The following is a 13,344-nucleotide window of genomic DNA, read 5'->3' on the forward strand; positions in this document are numbered from 1 at the left end:
TTTTAGTTTCAAGTTCAGCCCCTCAGAGCCCTGCAGCAGCAGTCAGCTAGCATTGTGTAACGTCTTTGTCACCAGTTTTGCACGAACCTTCTGCAGTCATGTTTGCTCGTTCTATATGCGGATCCATGCTAAACAGAGGAACATTTTTTGGAACTCTGGTTTTAAATAATACTGCAAGGATTAACCAGAGCTGTGCGAGGCTGTTTGCTCTGCATACTCCAAACAGGGGGGGGCAGCTCCTTTCAAAGGGATTCCTTTTCCAGCTGGCCCCATATAGAGGGCTGTCTGGATCCCGTTTCAATGTACCACCAAGTGCTGAATTTGTTGCAAGACCCTCAGGGATTGCTTCCATGTTTAAGCTACCGATCCAGGACTCACCTGTGGGACTTGACGCAGCTTTTGTGGGCGTCCCGATTGACACTGGCACCTCCAATCGCCCTGGAGCAAGGTACTGTTATGTCATATTTCAATCTCTTTTAAATCTTTAACAAAACCTTTTGCAAAAAAAAAAAAAAGGTTGCCAAATCCAATTGCAGGGTGCCACTTCAGGAGCAAGTTGTTTTTATCAGCTGATGACTGAAATGAACACAGTATGTTTATATTTTAAATAGTTTGTATTTTGGTGACCACCCCTTTAATTGTATACAGTTGTAATATGGGAAATAGCATGCTGCAGCTCCCATGCTCAGTGTTACCAAAGTCCTGATCTGATCATTTTGAATGTCATCTGCAAACTTTGTTGTGAAGTTCAATGTGAAGCAAAAAACTAATTGTTTCACTACCACTTGAAACCGGTAACGTCCACACAGTACCCCGGACCTGGGGAGACAAGGGAGGCCTCCTCAAAATGTCAAAGTGAAAAAAAGATATGTATTGAAATATTATTGGCCATATATATGTATATATATATATATATATATATATATATATATATATATATATATATATATATATACATATTGTTGTGTAGTACTGTAATATAATAATTCAATAAAACAAAATCAAATGAATTTGAAAATGACATTTTAACTAAACCCCAGATTCAACATTCCTATATTAACAGCAGTCCTGGCTCCTCAGAGGAGTCAAGTCTCCATTATAAACTCCTATCTGCTACGAACCACAGTACTAGCAGCAGCAGATCACGTGATTTGAGCACAGGTTTCAAACCCTCCCGCTCCCTGCTGAAGCACTGCTACTGAGTGTGCTCCATTATGAGTGAAGTGTTGAATAATGGAAATTGCATCATTTGGTTTTGCATTCCATTTTCTGAAGGAGATTTTAAAGTGACCAGGAAAAAATCCATCAAAACGTAGGAAACGTTAAACGAGAGCCTTATAGCGAGGGAGCACTGTATATATATATATGAATCAGTGGTTGGAAATTCTGGCCTGTGATTGGTTAAAACCTCATCATAGGCGCAACAATAGATTGAATTATTGTCTTAACATCACCCTTACAGCACCAGGCAATAGTCTCCCTCTGTCATGGAAAATTACCAATATAGTAATAGTATCCTGGGAGACAGTCAGCATGGCTTTAGGAAAGGGAGATCGTGTCTAACTAACCTGCATGATTTTTTTGAGGATGCAACATCGACAATGGATAATTGCAAAGCATATGACGTGGTGGAGTGTGCAGTGTGGAGTAGTGGTTAGGGCTCTGGACTCTTGACCGGAGGGTCGTGGGTTCAATCCCAGGTGGGGGACGCTGCTGCTGTACCCTTGAGCAAGGTACTTTACCTAGATTGCTCCAGTTAAAACCCAACTGTATAAATGGGTAATTGTATGTAAAAATAATGTGATATCTTGTAACAATGCTGTCAATCTGTCAACAACCAGACAGTGAGGGGAAGCCAGTAAAAAGGCACACAGAATGCTTGGGTAGATAGCAAAGTGTAGAGTACAAATCCAATGAGGTTGTGATGAGGTTGTATAATGCACAGGTGAGTATAGTGTTCATTTGTGGTCACCACAGCACCAAAGGGACATTGTGGTCCTGGTGAGAGGCCAGCGAAGAGCAACAAGACCAATCCCAGGTCTTAAAGGAACAAGCTCTGAATCTCTTTAGCCTGCAACGAAGAAGAATTAAGAGGGACGACTGAAGTCTTTAAAATCTTAAAATGAGCTGACAAAGTTAACCCTAACTAATACTTAGCAGCACAGAAACCAGGACAGAGGACAGCTGGAAATGAAGTGGGTCAATTTCACTCCAGTGGTCTAGTAGTATTGCAATCACGTAACCCTTCAGAAGAGGAAGTGATTGGGTATCTGGAAGTGGCAGATTATTTGTAGGATGATTGATTATACAGTCTGGGTTCTCTGAATGTGTTTGCAGGTTTGGACCTCGTCAGATCAGAGCTGAATCCTCCATGATGAGAGTTTACAATGGCAGCACTCGTGCTGCACCCTACCAGTCTCTGATGGTTGCAGACATTGGGGATGTGAATGTCAACATGTACGATCTGAAAGACACCTGCAGACGAATCAGAGAAGCCTACCAGAAGATTGTTGCAGGCGGCTGTATTCCATTAACACTGGGTAAGAAACAAATCCCAAAGAATTCAAGTGTTAGGGTGATATGAATAGATCAGGGCTGTAATGTCACCCTTACTCTGCATTCATACTAAACATGGCCTTCATCTTTGCAGTTGTGCCCGATGGTGGCGGTCATAAAGATAATAATGATAATAATAAAGATAATGACCCGCGTGTAGTGTCTGTGTGCCTTGTTAATGGAATCTGACACCTGTCCTTCAATAGAATTCTCAGAAACATGTGACACACAGCAGCGTAGCCACACCCCCTGCAGCACTCCGCACAGCTCGACACAACACAGCTACACTAGACTGAAAGTCAGCTTCAAACGTTGTCTAAACTGGAGTTTCTTTCTGTGAGACTATTGTCTTAACTGACGTTAAAAATGTGGGTCCAAATTGTGTTGTGTTAATAAAGTGAACTTTGTAACCACCATTCACCCACTTTAAAAGCACAACGGTTGGATATTGCCCTGTTCTAGGTCCTGGCAAACAAACAGATTCAATGACAAGTGCACAGATAATGACAGTTTATGCCGTTTCTCTTCAAATCCAACTGTATAGCTTGGTACTGAACATTCATTCATTAATGGAAATGTGTTGGGATGGTTTAGTGTATCTTATTGAATTAGTTGTTTAGCAGACGCTTTTATCCAAAGCTTAATGAAACCAAGTAGCTGGATCTAGGTTTCTTATTTTAATTGCTGAAGCTACAAGGGTCTACAAGATGGGCCTACAAGTGACTTTCAAATGACACTGAAGGATTTACTATGGAAATGTCTGTTACCACATTTCAAACGACACTGAAGGATTTACTATGGAAATGTCTATTAACACATTTCTTATATTTTCCATGTAGGCTCACATGCAGTTTTGCTCATTTTAAGGTTATTTTCCTCTTGCATTCCTCTTTCTTGTTTAAAGATGGTGCTCACATTAAAAGTAGAAAAATGACCTTAAAATGAACAAAGATAGCTGTACATAGGATCCAATACACATGGAAAAATAAGAATGTGCCAATAGATAAGCTAATTTATGCAAAAAAAAGTAATAGTCCCATGAAATGTGAAACAACATACATATTTGATTTTTGGCCATCACTTGTAGGCACAATTCCCATCTTCTGCCCTCTTGTACTTTTCCATGTTCTGCTCGCTGTTCTGTGAGGTTGTGTCTGTTCCACAGTTATCATGTAATCACACTTCTGCTCGCTGTTCTGTGAGGTTGTGTCTGTTCCATGGTTATCATGTAATCACACTTCTGCTCGCTGTTCTGTGAGGTTGTGTCTGTTCCACGGTTATCATGTAATCACACTTCTGCTCGCTGTTCTGTGAGGTTGTGTCTGTTCCATGGTTATCATGTAATCACACTTCTGCTCTCTGTTCTGTGAAGTTGTGTCTGTTCCACAGTTATCATGTAATCACACTTCTGCTCGCTGTTCTGTGAGGTTGTGTCTGTTCCACGGTTATCATGTAATCACACTTCTGCTCGCTGTTCTGTGAGGTTGTGTCTGTTCCACAGTTATCATGTAATCACACTTCTGCTCGCTGTTCTGTGAGGTTGTGTCTGTTCCACGGTTATCATGTAATCACACTTCTGCTCTCTGTTCTGTGAAGTTGTGTCTGTTCCACAGTTATCATGTAATCACACTTCTGCTCGCTGTTCTGTGAGGTTGTGTCTGTTCCATGGTTATCATGTAATCACACTTCTGCTCGCTGTTCTGTGAGGTTGTGTCTGTTCCATGGTTATCATGTAATCACACTTCTGCTCGCTGTTCTGTGAGGTTGTGTCTGTTCCACGGTTATCATGTAATCACACTTCTGCTCGCTGTTCTGTGAGGTTGTGTCTGTTCCATGGTTATCATGTAATCACACTTCTGCTCGCTGTTCTGTGAGGTTGTGTCTGTTCCATGGTTATCATGTAATCACACTTCTGCTCGCTGTTCTGTGAGGTTGTGTCTGTTCCATGGTTATCATGTAATCACACTTCTGCTCGCTGTTCTGTGAGGTTGTGTCTGTTCCACGGTTATCCTGTAATCACACTTCTGCTCGCTGTTCTGTGAGGTTGTGTCTGTTCCATGGTTATCATGTAATCACACTTCTGCTCGCTGTTCTGTGAGGTTGTGTCTGTTCCACGGTTATCATGTAATCACACTTCTGCTCGCTGTTCTGTGAGGTTGTGTCTGTTCCATGGTTATCATGTAATCACACTTCTGCTCGCTGTTCTGTGAGGTTGTGTCTGTTCCACAGTTATCATGTAATCACACTTCTGCTCTCTGTTCTGTGAGGTTGTGTCTGTTCCACAGTTATCATGTAATCACACTTCTGCTCGCTGTTCTGTGAGGTTGTGTCTGTTCCATGGTTATCATGTAATCACACTTCTGCTCGCTGTTCTGTGAGGTTGTGTCTGTTCCATGGTTATCATGTAATCACACTTCTGCTCGCTGTTCTGTGAGGTTGTGTCTGTTCCACGGTTATCATGTAATCACACTTCTGCTCTCTGTTCTGTGAAGTTGTGTCTGTTCCACAGTTATCATGTAATCACACTTCTGCTCGCTGTTCTGTGAGGTTGTGTCTGTTCCACGGTTATCATGTAATCACACTTCTGCTCGCTGTTCTGTGAGGTTGTGTCTGTTCCATGGTTATCATGTAATCACACTTCTGCTCGCTGTTCTGTGAGGTTGTGTCTGTTCCATGGTTATCATGTAATCACACATCTGCTCGCTGTTCTGTGAGGTTGTGTCTGTTCCACGGTTATCATGTAATCACACTTCTGCTCTCTGTTCTGTGAAGTTGTGTCTGTTCCACGGTTATCATGTAATCACACTTCTGCTCGCTGTTCTGTGAGGTTGTGTCTGTTCCACGGTTATCATGTAATCACACTTCTGCTCGCTGTTCTGTGAGGTTGTGTCTGTTCCATGGTTATCATGTAATCACACTTCTGCTCGCTGTTCTGTGAGGTTGTGTCTGTTCCATGGTTATCATGTAATCACACTTCTGCTCGCTGTTCTGTGAGGTTGTATCTGTTCCATGGTTATCATGTAATCACACTTCTGCTCGCTGTTCTGTGAGGTTGTGTCTGTTCCATGGTTATCATGTAATCACACTTCTGCTCGCTGTTCTGTGAGGTTGTGTCTGTTCTATGGTTATCATGTAATCACACTTCTGCTCGCTGTTCTGTGAGGTTGTGTCTGTTCCATGGTTATCATGTAATCACACTTCTGCTCGCTGTTCTGTGAGGTTGTGTCTGTTCCATGGTTATCATGTAATCACACTTCTGCTCGCTGTTCTGTGAGGTTGTATCTGTTCCATGGTTATCATGTAATCACACTTCTGCTCGCTGTTCTGTGAGGTTGTGTCTGTTCCATGGTTATCATGTAATCACACTTCTGCTCGCTGTTCTGTGAGGTTGTGTCTGTTCCATGGTTATCATGTAATCACACTTCTGCTCGCTGTTCTGTGAGGTTGTGTCTGTTCCACAGTTATCATGTAATCACACTTCTGCTCGCTGTTCTGTGAGGTTGTGTCTGTTCTATGGTTATCATGTAATCACACTTCTGCTCGCTGTTCTGTGAGGTTGTGTCTGTTCCATGGTTATCATGTAATCACACTTCTGCTCGCTGTTCTGTGAGGTTGTGTCTGTTCCATGGTTATCATGTAATCACACTTCTGCTCGCTGTTCTGTGAGGTTGTATCTGTTCCATGGTTATCATGTAATCACACTTCTGCTCGCTGTTCTGTGAGGTTGTGTCTGTTCCATGGTTATCATGTAATCACACTTCTGCTCGCTGTTCTGTGAGGTTGTGTCTGTTCCATGGTTATCATGTAATCACACTTCTGCTCGCTGTTCTGTGAGGTTGTGTCTGTTCCACAGTTATCATGTAATCACACTTCTGCTCGCTGTTCTGTGAGGTTGTGTCTGTTCCATGGTTATCATGTAATCACACTTCTGCTCGCTGTTCTGTGAGGTTGTGTCTGTTCCACAGTTATCATGTAATCACACTTCTGCTCGCTGTTCTGTGAGGTTGTGTCTGTTCCATGGTTATCATGTAATCACACTTCTGCTCGCTGTTCTGTGAGGTTGTGTCTGTTCCATGGTTATCATGTAATCACACTTCTGCTCGCTGTTCTGTGAGGTTGTGTCTGTTCCACAGTTATCATGTAATCACACTTCTGCTCGCTGTTCTGTGAGGTTGTGTCTGTTCCATGGTTATCATGTAATCACACTTCTGCTCGCTGTTCTGTGAGGTTGTGTCTGTTCCATGGTTATCATGTAATCACACTTCTGCTCGCTGTTCTGTGAGGTTGTATCTGTTCCATGGTTATCATGTAATCACACTTCTGCTCGCTGTTCTGTGAGGTTGTGTCTGTTCCATGGTTATCATGTAATCACACTTCTGCTCGCTGTTCTGTGAGGTTGTGTCTGTTCCATGGTTATCATGTAATCACACTTCTGCTCGCTGTTCTGTGAGGTTATGTCTGTTCCACAGTTATCATGTAATCACACTTCTGCTCGCTGTTCTGTGAGGTTGTGTCTGTTCCATGGTTATCATGTAATCACACTTCTGCTCGCTGTTCTGTGAGGTTGTGTCTGTTCCATGGTTATCATGTACAGTGGCTCTCAAAAGTATTCACCCCCCTTGGACTTTTCCACATTTTATTGTGTTACAACATGGAATCAAATTGGATTTAATTAGGAGTTTTTGCCACTGATCAACACAAAAAAAGTCCATAATGTCGAAGTGAAAAATAAAATCTACAAATTGTTCTAAATTAATCACAAATACAAAACAGAAAATAATTGATTGCATAAGTATTCACCCCCTTGAGTCAATATTTGGTAGAGGCACCTTTGGCAGCAATTACAGCCATGAGTCTATTTGGATAAGTCTCTACCAGCTTTGCACATCTGGACACAATTTTTGCCCATTCTTCTTTGCAAAATTGCTCAAGCTCCGTCAAGTTGGATGGGGACCTTTGGTGAACAGCAATTTTCAACTCTTTCCACATATTCTCAATTGGATTGAGGTCTGGGCTTTGACTGGGCCACTCCAGGACATTGACCTTTTTGTTTTTAAGCCACTCCAGTGTGGCTTTGGCTGTACGTTTGGGGTCATTGTCCTGCTGGAAGATGAATCTTCTCCCAAGTCCCAAGTCTCTTGTAGACTCCAGCAGGTTTTCCTCCAGGATTTCTCTGTACTTTGCCGCATCCATATTGCCCTCTCTTCACAAGCTTTCCAGGTCCTGATGCACAGAAGCATCCCCATAGCATGATGCTGCCACCACCATGCTTCACTGTAGGGATGGTGTTCTCAGGATGATTTGTGGTGTTAGGCTTGCGCCAAACATAGCGCTTAGCGTTGAGGCCAAAAAGCTCTATTTTGGTCTCATCAGACCATAGAATCTTCTTCCACTTCGTCCCAGAGTCTCCCACATGCCTTCTGGCAAACTCTAGCCGAGATCTGATGTGAGTTTTTTTCAACAATGGCTTTCTTTTTGCCACTCTCCCATAAAGGCCAATTTTGTGAAGCACCCGGGCTATTGTTGCCGCATGCAGTGTCTCCCAGCTCAGCTGTGGAAGACTGTAACTCCTTTAGAGTTGCCATAGGCCTCTTGGTGGCCTCCCTGACTTGTGCCCTTCTCGCCCGGATACTCAGTTTTTGAGGACAGCCTGTTCTAGACATATTCACAGTTGTGCCATATTCTCTCCTTTTCTTAATAATGGACTTTACTGTGCTCCGGGGGATATTCAATGCCTTGGAAATGTTCTTATATCCTACCACTGATTGGTGCTTTTGAAGAACCTTATTCTGGATTTGCTTTGAATGTTCCTTCGTCTTCATGATGTAGTTTTTGTTAGGAAATGTACTAACCAACTGTGGGACCTCCCAGAGACAGGTGTATTTAATCTGAAATCATGTGAAACACCTTAATTGCACACAGGTGGACTCCATTCAACTAATTATGTGACTTCTAAAGACAATTGGTTGCACCAGAGCTTATTTAGGTGTGTCATAGCAAAGGGGGTGAATACTTATGCAATCAATTATTTTCTGTTTTATATTTGTAATTAATTTAGAACAATTTGTAGATTTTATTTTTCACTTTGACATTATGGACTTTTTTGTGTTGATCAGAGGCAAAACCTTCTAATTAAAATCATTTTGATTCCATGTTGTAACACAATAAAATGTCGTTAAGTCCAGGGGGGGTGAATACTTTTGAGAGCCACTGTAATCACACTTCTGCTCGCTGTTCTGTGAGGTTGTGTCTGTTCCACAGTTATCATGTAATCACACTTCTGCTCGCTGTTCTGTGAGGTTGTGTCTGTTCCACAGTTACCATGGTTGCAAGGAATACCTTGGAGTAATTAGCATTCAAGTCCGACGCAGCAGCCGTGGACCTGCTAGTTGCTAGACAACAGTTACGCTCCCATGTTCTCCTTGAATTTATCAAGATGAGCATCAAGGATATGGACTTTGAGGGACATCCTACAGCCCATTGTGCCATAGTTCTTCACCAGAGTCTCAACCAGCTCCACATAGTTTTCGGCCTTGTGATTGCCCAGGAAGCCCCAAACCACTGCGACAAAGCTGTTCCAAGCCGCTTTCTCCTTACTAGTGAGCTTCTTGGGGAATTCATTGCACTCCAGGATCTTCTTTATCTGTGGTCCGACGAAGACACCGGCTTTGACCTTTGCCTCAAACAGTTTAGGGAAGAAGTCTTGAAGGTACTTGAAGGCTGCCGACTCCTTATCTAGAGCTCTGACAAATTGTTTCATAAGGCCCAATTTGATGTGCAGTGGTGGCATCAGCACCTTCCGGGGGTCCCAGCCGTACTCATCATACTTCAAGGCATCCAGCAAGGTCTTGATGCTGTTGTAATCCTCTTTGAGGTGCACCGAGTGAGCAAGGGGAAGAGACGGGTACTTGTTACCTTATGGAGCAGCACGGCTTTGAGGCTCCTGGATGAGCTGTCAATGAAGGACAGTATAACGAGAACATGATGGGAGACTACATTTGGGGGCTGATTCGTGAAAGTGATTTACAGTATAATCATTCTCATCCATTCAGTGTACTTACTGCGTGCTCTTACTGGACTTTACTCGTATAAGCAAATATTTTTGCTATAAGTTAACAGCTCTTAGTAGAATTCTCTCTTAAAGGTAATTATTTACTGTATTCTTTATGTTTGCTCTTATTTGAATTTGATCTTTTGCTACTGATTTCATTGTTCTTTACAACTGCTCTTATCTGTAATGTGATATTGTGAAATGTGATATTTTGTAATGTGATTATTATTATTATTTGTTTATTTAGCAGACGCCTTAGGGTGTGTGAACTATGCATCAGCTGCAGAGTCACTTAAAATTACGTCTCACCCGAAAGACGGAGCACAAGGAGGTTAAGTGACTTGCTCAGGCTCACACAATGAGTCAGTGGCTGAGGTGGGATTTGAACCGGGGACCTCCTGGTTACAAGCCCTTTTCTTTAACCACTGGACCACACAGCCTCCTATATAATGTGATACTTTGTACTGTGATATTTTGTAACAATTGTAAGTCGCCCTGGATAAGGACGTCTGCTAATAAAATAAAATAAATAAATAAATAAATAAATAAATAAATAAAAAATAAATAAATTATAATAATTCTGAATACAGAAAAAATGATGATCCTCTGTTGTGCACGGTGCAGCTAATGTGGTACTGCCGCTTTAATTGGAAGAGCGACCCGCACTGTGACGTTGCTGCTGACTGCTTGAGTTACGTTGTGCTTTCGGATGATCTTCTAAAGTGAATTTTCTGCATTGCGATGACGGGGTCATTCGCAAGACAACCCCTCCCCGAACACGAAAAGATTAAAGATTAAAGATTAGGGCAGCAATGTGGAGTAGTGGTTAGGGCTCTGGACTCTTGACCGGAGGGTTGTGGGTTCAATCCCAGATGGGGGACACTGCTGCTGTACCCTTGAGCAAGGTACTTTACCTAGATTGCTCCAGTAAAAACCCAACTGTATAAATGGGTAATTGTATGTAAAAAATAATGTGATATTTTGTAACAATTGTAAGTCGCCCTGGATAAGTGCGTCTGCTAAGAAATAAATAATAATAATAAACCAGATGCTGGGGTCCTAACATATACATTATGGAGATGGGCAGTCAAAAGGCAGTCCAGTCTCTAACATCTGGATACTTTTTTTTTCTAATTTGGCCATAAAATGTCATGCGAAGTGTAATGTCATGCTAAGTGTAATAATGTCATGCTAAGTGTAATAATGTCATGTTAAGTGTTAAACACAAACTTGTTGGTTCATGTTGCTACCAGTTCCTACTGCAATACAAATGGGGGAACATGTGTCTTTACTTTATTCCATATTTACAGGGCTGACTCTTTTTTGAATATAACTCGGCCCATTTTGTAGATCTCACAGATATCACATCTGTAATGGCTGTTCCCTTTGTTCTAAGTTGGGTGTTTTTGCATACAGTGAAATGTTTCCAGACAGTTAAGGATGACTTTGTTGGAAATTCAGATATAAATAGATTAAGAAAAGGGTGAGATTATTTTATTTAAAGGCCTGTTTTCATTCACATTGAAAATACCATTACAATGTAAACAAACTGGAAAGCCAACAATGGCAATCTCATGCAGCACCGTGCCAGAAGAGTGAACTGGAAGAAGTGTAGCAGCTATAGTCTCTCTAGGAGAAACTATTGATTCCAGGACACAAAGTCTCCTAAACAATTTTTAGCCTAATTTGAGTTGTGATATTTGTTTCTTTACAGGTGGAGATCATACAATATCTTATCCAATTCTCCAGGCAGTTTCTGAGAAGTAAGTGTGTATTTAAAATGTCATTCCCCCCCTGCAAACTACTTTCTGTTCAAGAGAAAACACAGCTGAACTTCACCTGCCCTGTGAAACCACATGACCTGTGAAACCACATGCCCTGCCCTGTGAAACCACATGAGAGCAGTGATGATGCTGATGAGAGCAGTGATAACACCGTGTAACAATTTTTTTTTTTTTTTTGTTCCTGGGTAGTAAGTGTTATTTCCTAATTGCTTATGCCTCTATTCCCCACAAACTTTGCTTTTGTGACCAGGACAGTGATATTTTGAAATTGACCTATTTTCCAGAACATTCCAGATAGATTCAGTGCTGAGTAAACAACTTGGAGTAACTCTAGAACTTTCTAGAACTTTCCAGTAATATAAATAGTAGTATAAATACAGGGGCCTTAAGCCCACCAGTTCAGTTTAGTTCCAGCTGCCTAAGTGGATACATATCTGCATTTTTCTGAGATGGCATCAAGGTCATAGGAGACTTCAAAATGATGGCATTCCTGATGGGTCTCTGTTAGAGGGTAGTGGGAGTTGTCTTTGGGAGGACCAGAAAGGACGTCACACACACAGGAAGCTTGTGGGCAAACCTCAGTGCCACCTGGCAACTGAGTAGAGGTTTATTAAATAAAAACAACAGGGCCAAAACCACAGTCGGCACCCAGGCAGAGTAGCAGGTATTGCAAAACAAACACAACAACCCCCGGTAGTACCAACTATGGTAAAACCGGGTTAAAAATAAAAAGTAAATAAACCAGTCCCACACAATAATAAAGTAGGGCTCCAAAGGAGAGTAGCTGCCGTTCTTTAGACGGCCACGTTAGTGGTGGTGGCGCTGTGTCTGCAGTTGGCTGCTTTCACGCACTAGCTGCAGCATACTCCAGCACTCACTGCCCTGAGCGGAAATTAGACTTCCAGGTACTTCCAAAACATACGCTTCAGAAGAGAAGAACGTAGTCGGGACGCAGGCAGCCGCCTGTTCAGGGGTCTGGAATAGGAGCAGAGGTAAGTAGCAACACACACACGCAGCAGCCCAGCGAACTCCTGTTGCTAACTCAGGACAGAGAGCCTGAATGCAGAAACCGCGCAGCCTAAATACTGCCCAACCCCGCCTCTGCAATCAGCTAATGCCCCCGTCTCAGCCAACCGGCGAACACAGCACCGCTGATTGCAGAAAGTGAGCCCGGCGACCGTGCAGTTCCACGTTAGGGCAAAACGACCCACCACACCAGAACTCCCAGTATGATCATTTTCAGGTCGTTCGCCCCAACTTCGGGCTGCCCTATGCAACGCCACACGAGATCGGGAGGGCGGATTACAGTGGGACCCTATTACATCCCCGTCACATATCCCCCCCCCCTCAGAGTGGAGCCGTAGGCCCACTCAGCCTCTTCTAGCTTCCCCAATTGGCCCCCCTCCCTCGAGAAAAAGTCAGCATTTTGATGTTCCTTACCCGCACAATGTTTAACAGTGAAGTTAAAGGGTTGCAGCGCCAGACTCCACCGAGTAATCCGGGCGTTCGTGTCCCTCATCGTGCTTAGCCACTTAAGAGGAGCGTGATCTGTGACAAGGGTAAACGGTCGTCCCAGGAGATAATAGCGAAGCGAGTTCATGGCCCATTTAATGGCCAAGCACTCCTTCTCTATGACAGAGTAGTTACGCTCACGTGGAGCCATTTTCTTACTAAGGTATAGCACCGGATGCTCCACTCCGTCTATCTCCTGGGACAAAACAGCCCCCAGACCCACATCCGAAGCGTCAGTCTGGAGGATGAATTCCCGGCTGAAATCCGGAGCTATCAACACAGGGGCCTGGGACAGAATCTCCTTAATCCTATCAAACGCTCCATGACACTGCCCTGACCACTGCACAGAATTTGGGGCGCCCTTCTTGGTGAGGTCGATCAAAGGACTAACAATGGTGGAATACTCGGGGATGAAACGGCGGTAATAGCCTGCCAGTCCTA

The 13,344-nt window shown here is 43.0% G+C and overlaps 1 protein-coding gene across 4 annotated transcripts in view; it reads left to right on the forward strand.

The window, feature by feature from the left end:
* Positions 1-13,344, forward strand: part of LOC117426072 (agmatinase, mitochondrial-like) — a 32,646-nt gene continuing 19,302 nt past the window's right edge. For 2 of the 4 annotated variants that reach the window (XR_009309062.1, XR_009309063.1), the window contains exons 1-3: positions 2-448; positions 2,338-2,540; positions 11,322-11,370. Coding sequence is in view for 2 of the 4 variants with exons in the window: in XM_034043337.3 (XP_033899228.2) it covers positions 99-448; positions 2,338-2,540; positions 11,322-11,370 (602 nt within the window). In the remaining 2 variants the exon portion in view is untranslated. Of the gene's footprint in view, positions 449-2,337; positions 2,541-11,321; positions 11,371-13,344 lie in introns of all 4 variants that reach the window. The other 2 variants (XM_034043337.3, XM_034043338.3) reach the window with 2 other exon arrangements.

This window comes from Acipenser ruthenus, chromosome 27 (assembly GCF_902713425.1).
Source record: "Acipenser ruthenus chromosome 27, fAciRut3.2 maternal haplotype, whole genome shotgun sequence".
NCBI lineage: Eukaryota > Metazoa > Chordata > Actinopteri > Acipenseriformes > Acipenseridae > Acipenser > Acipenser ruthenus.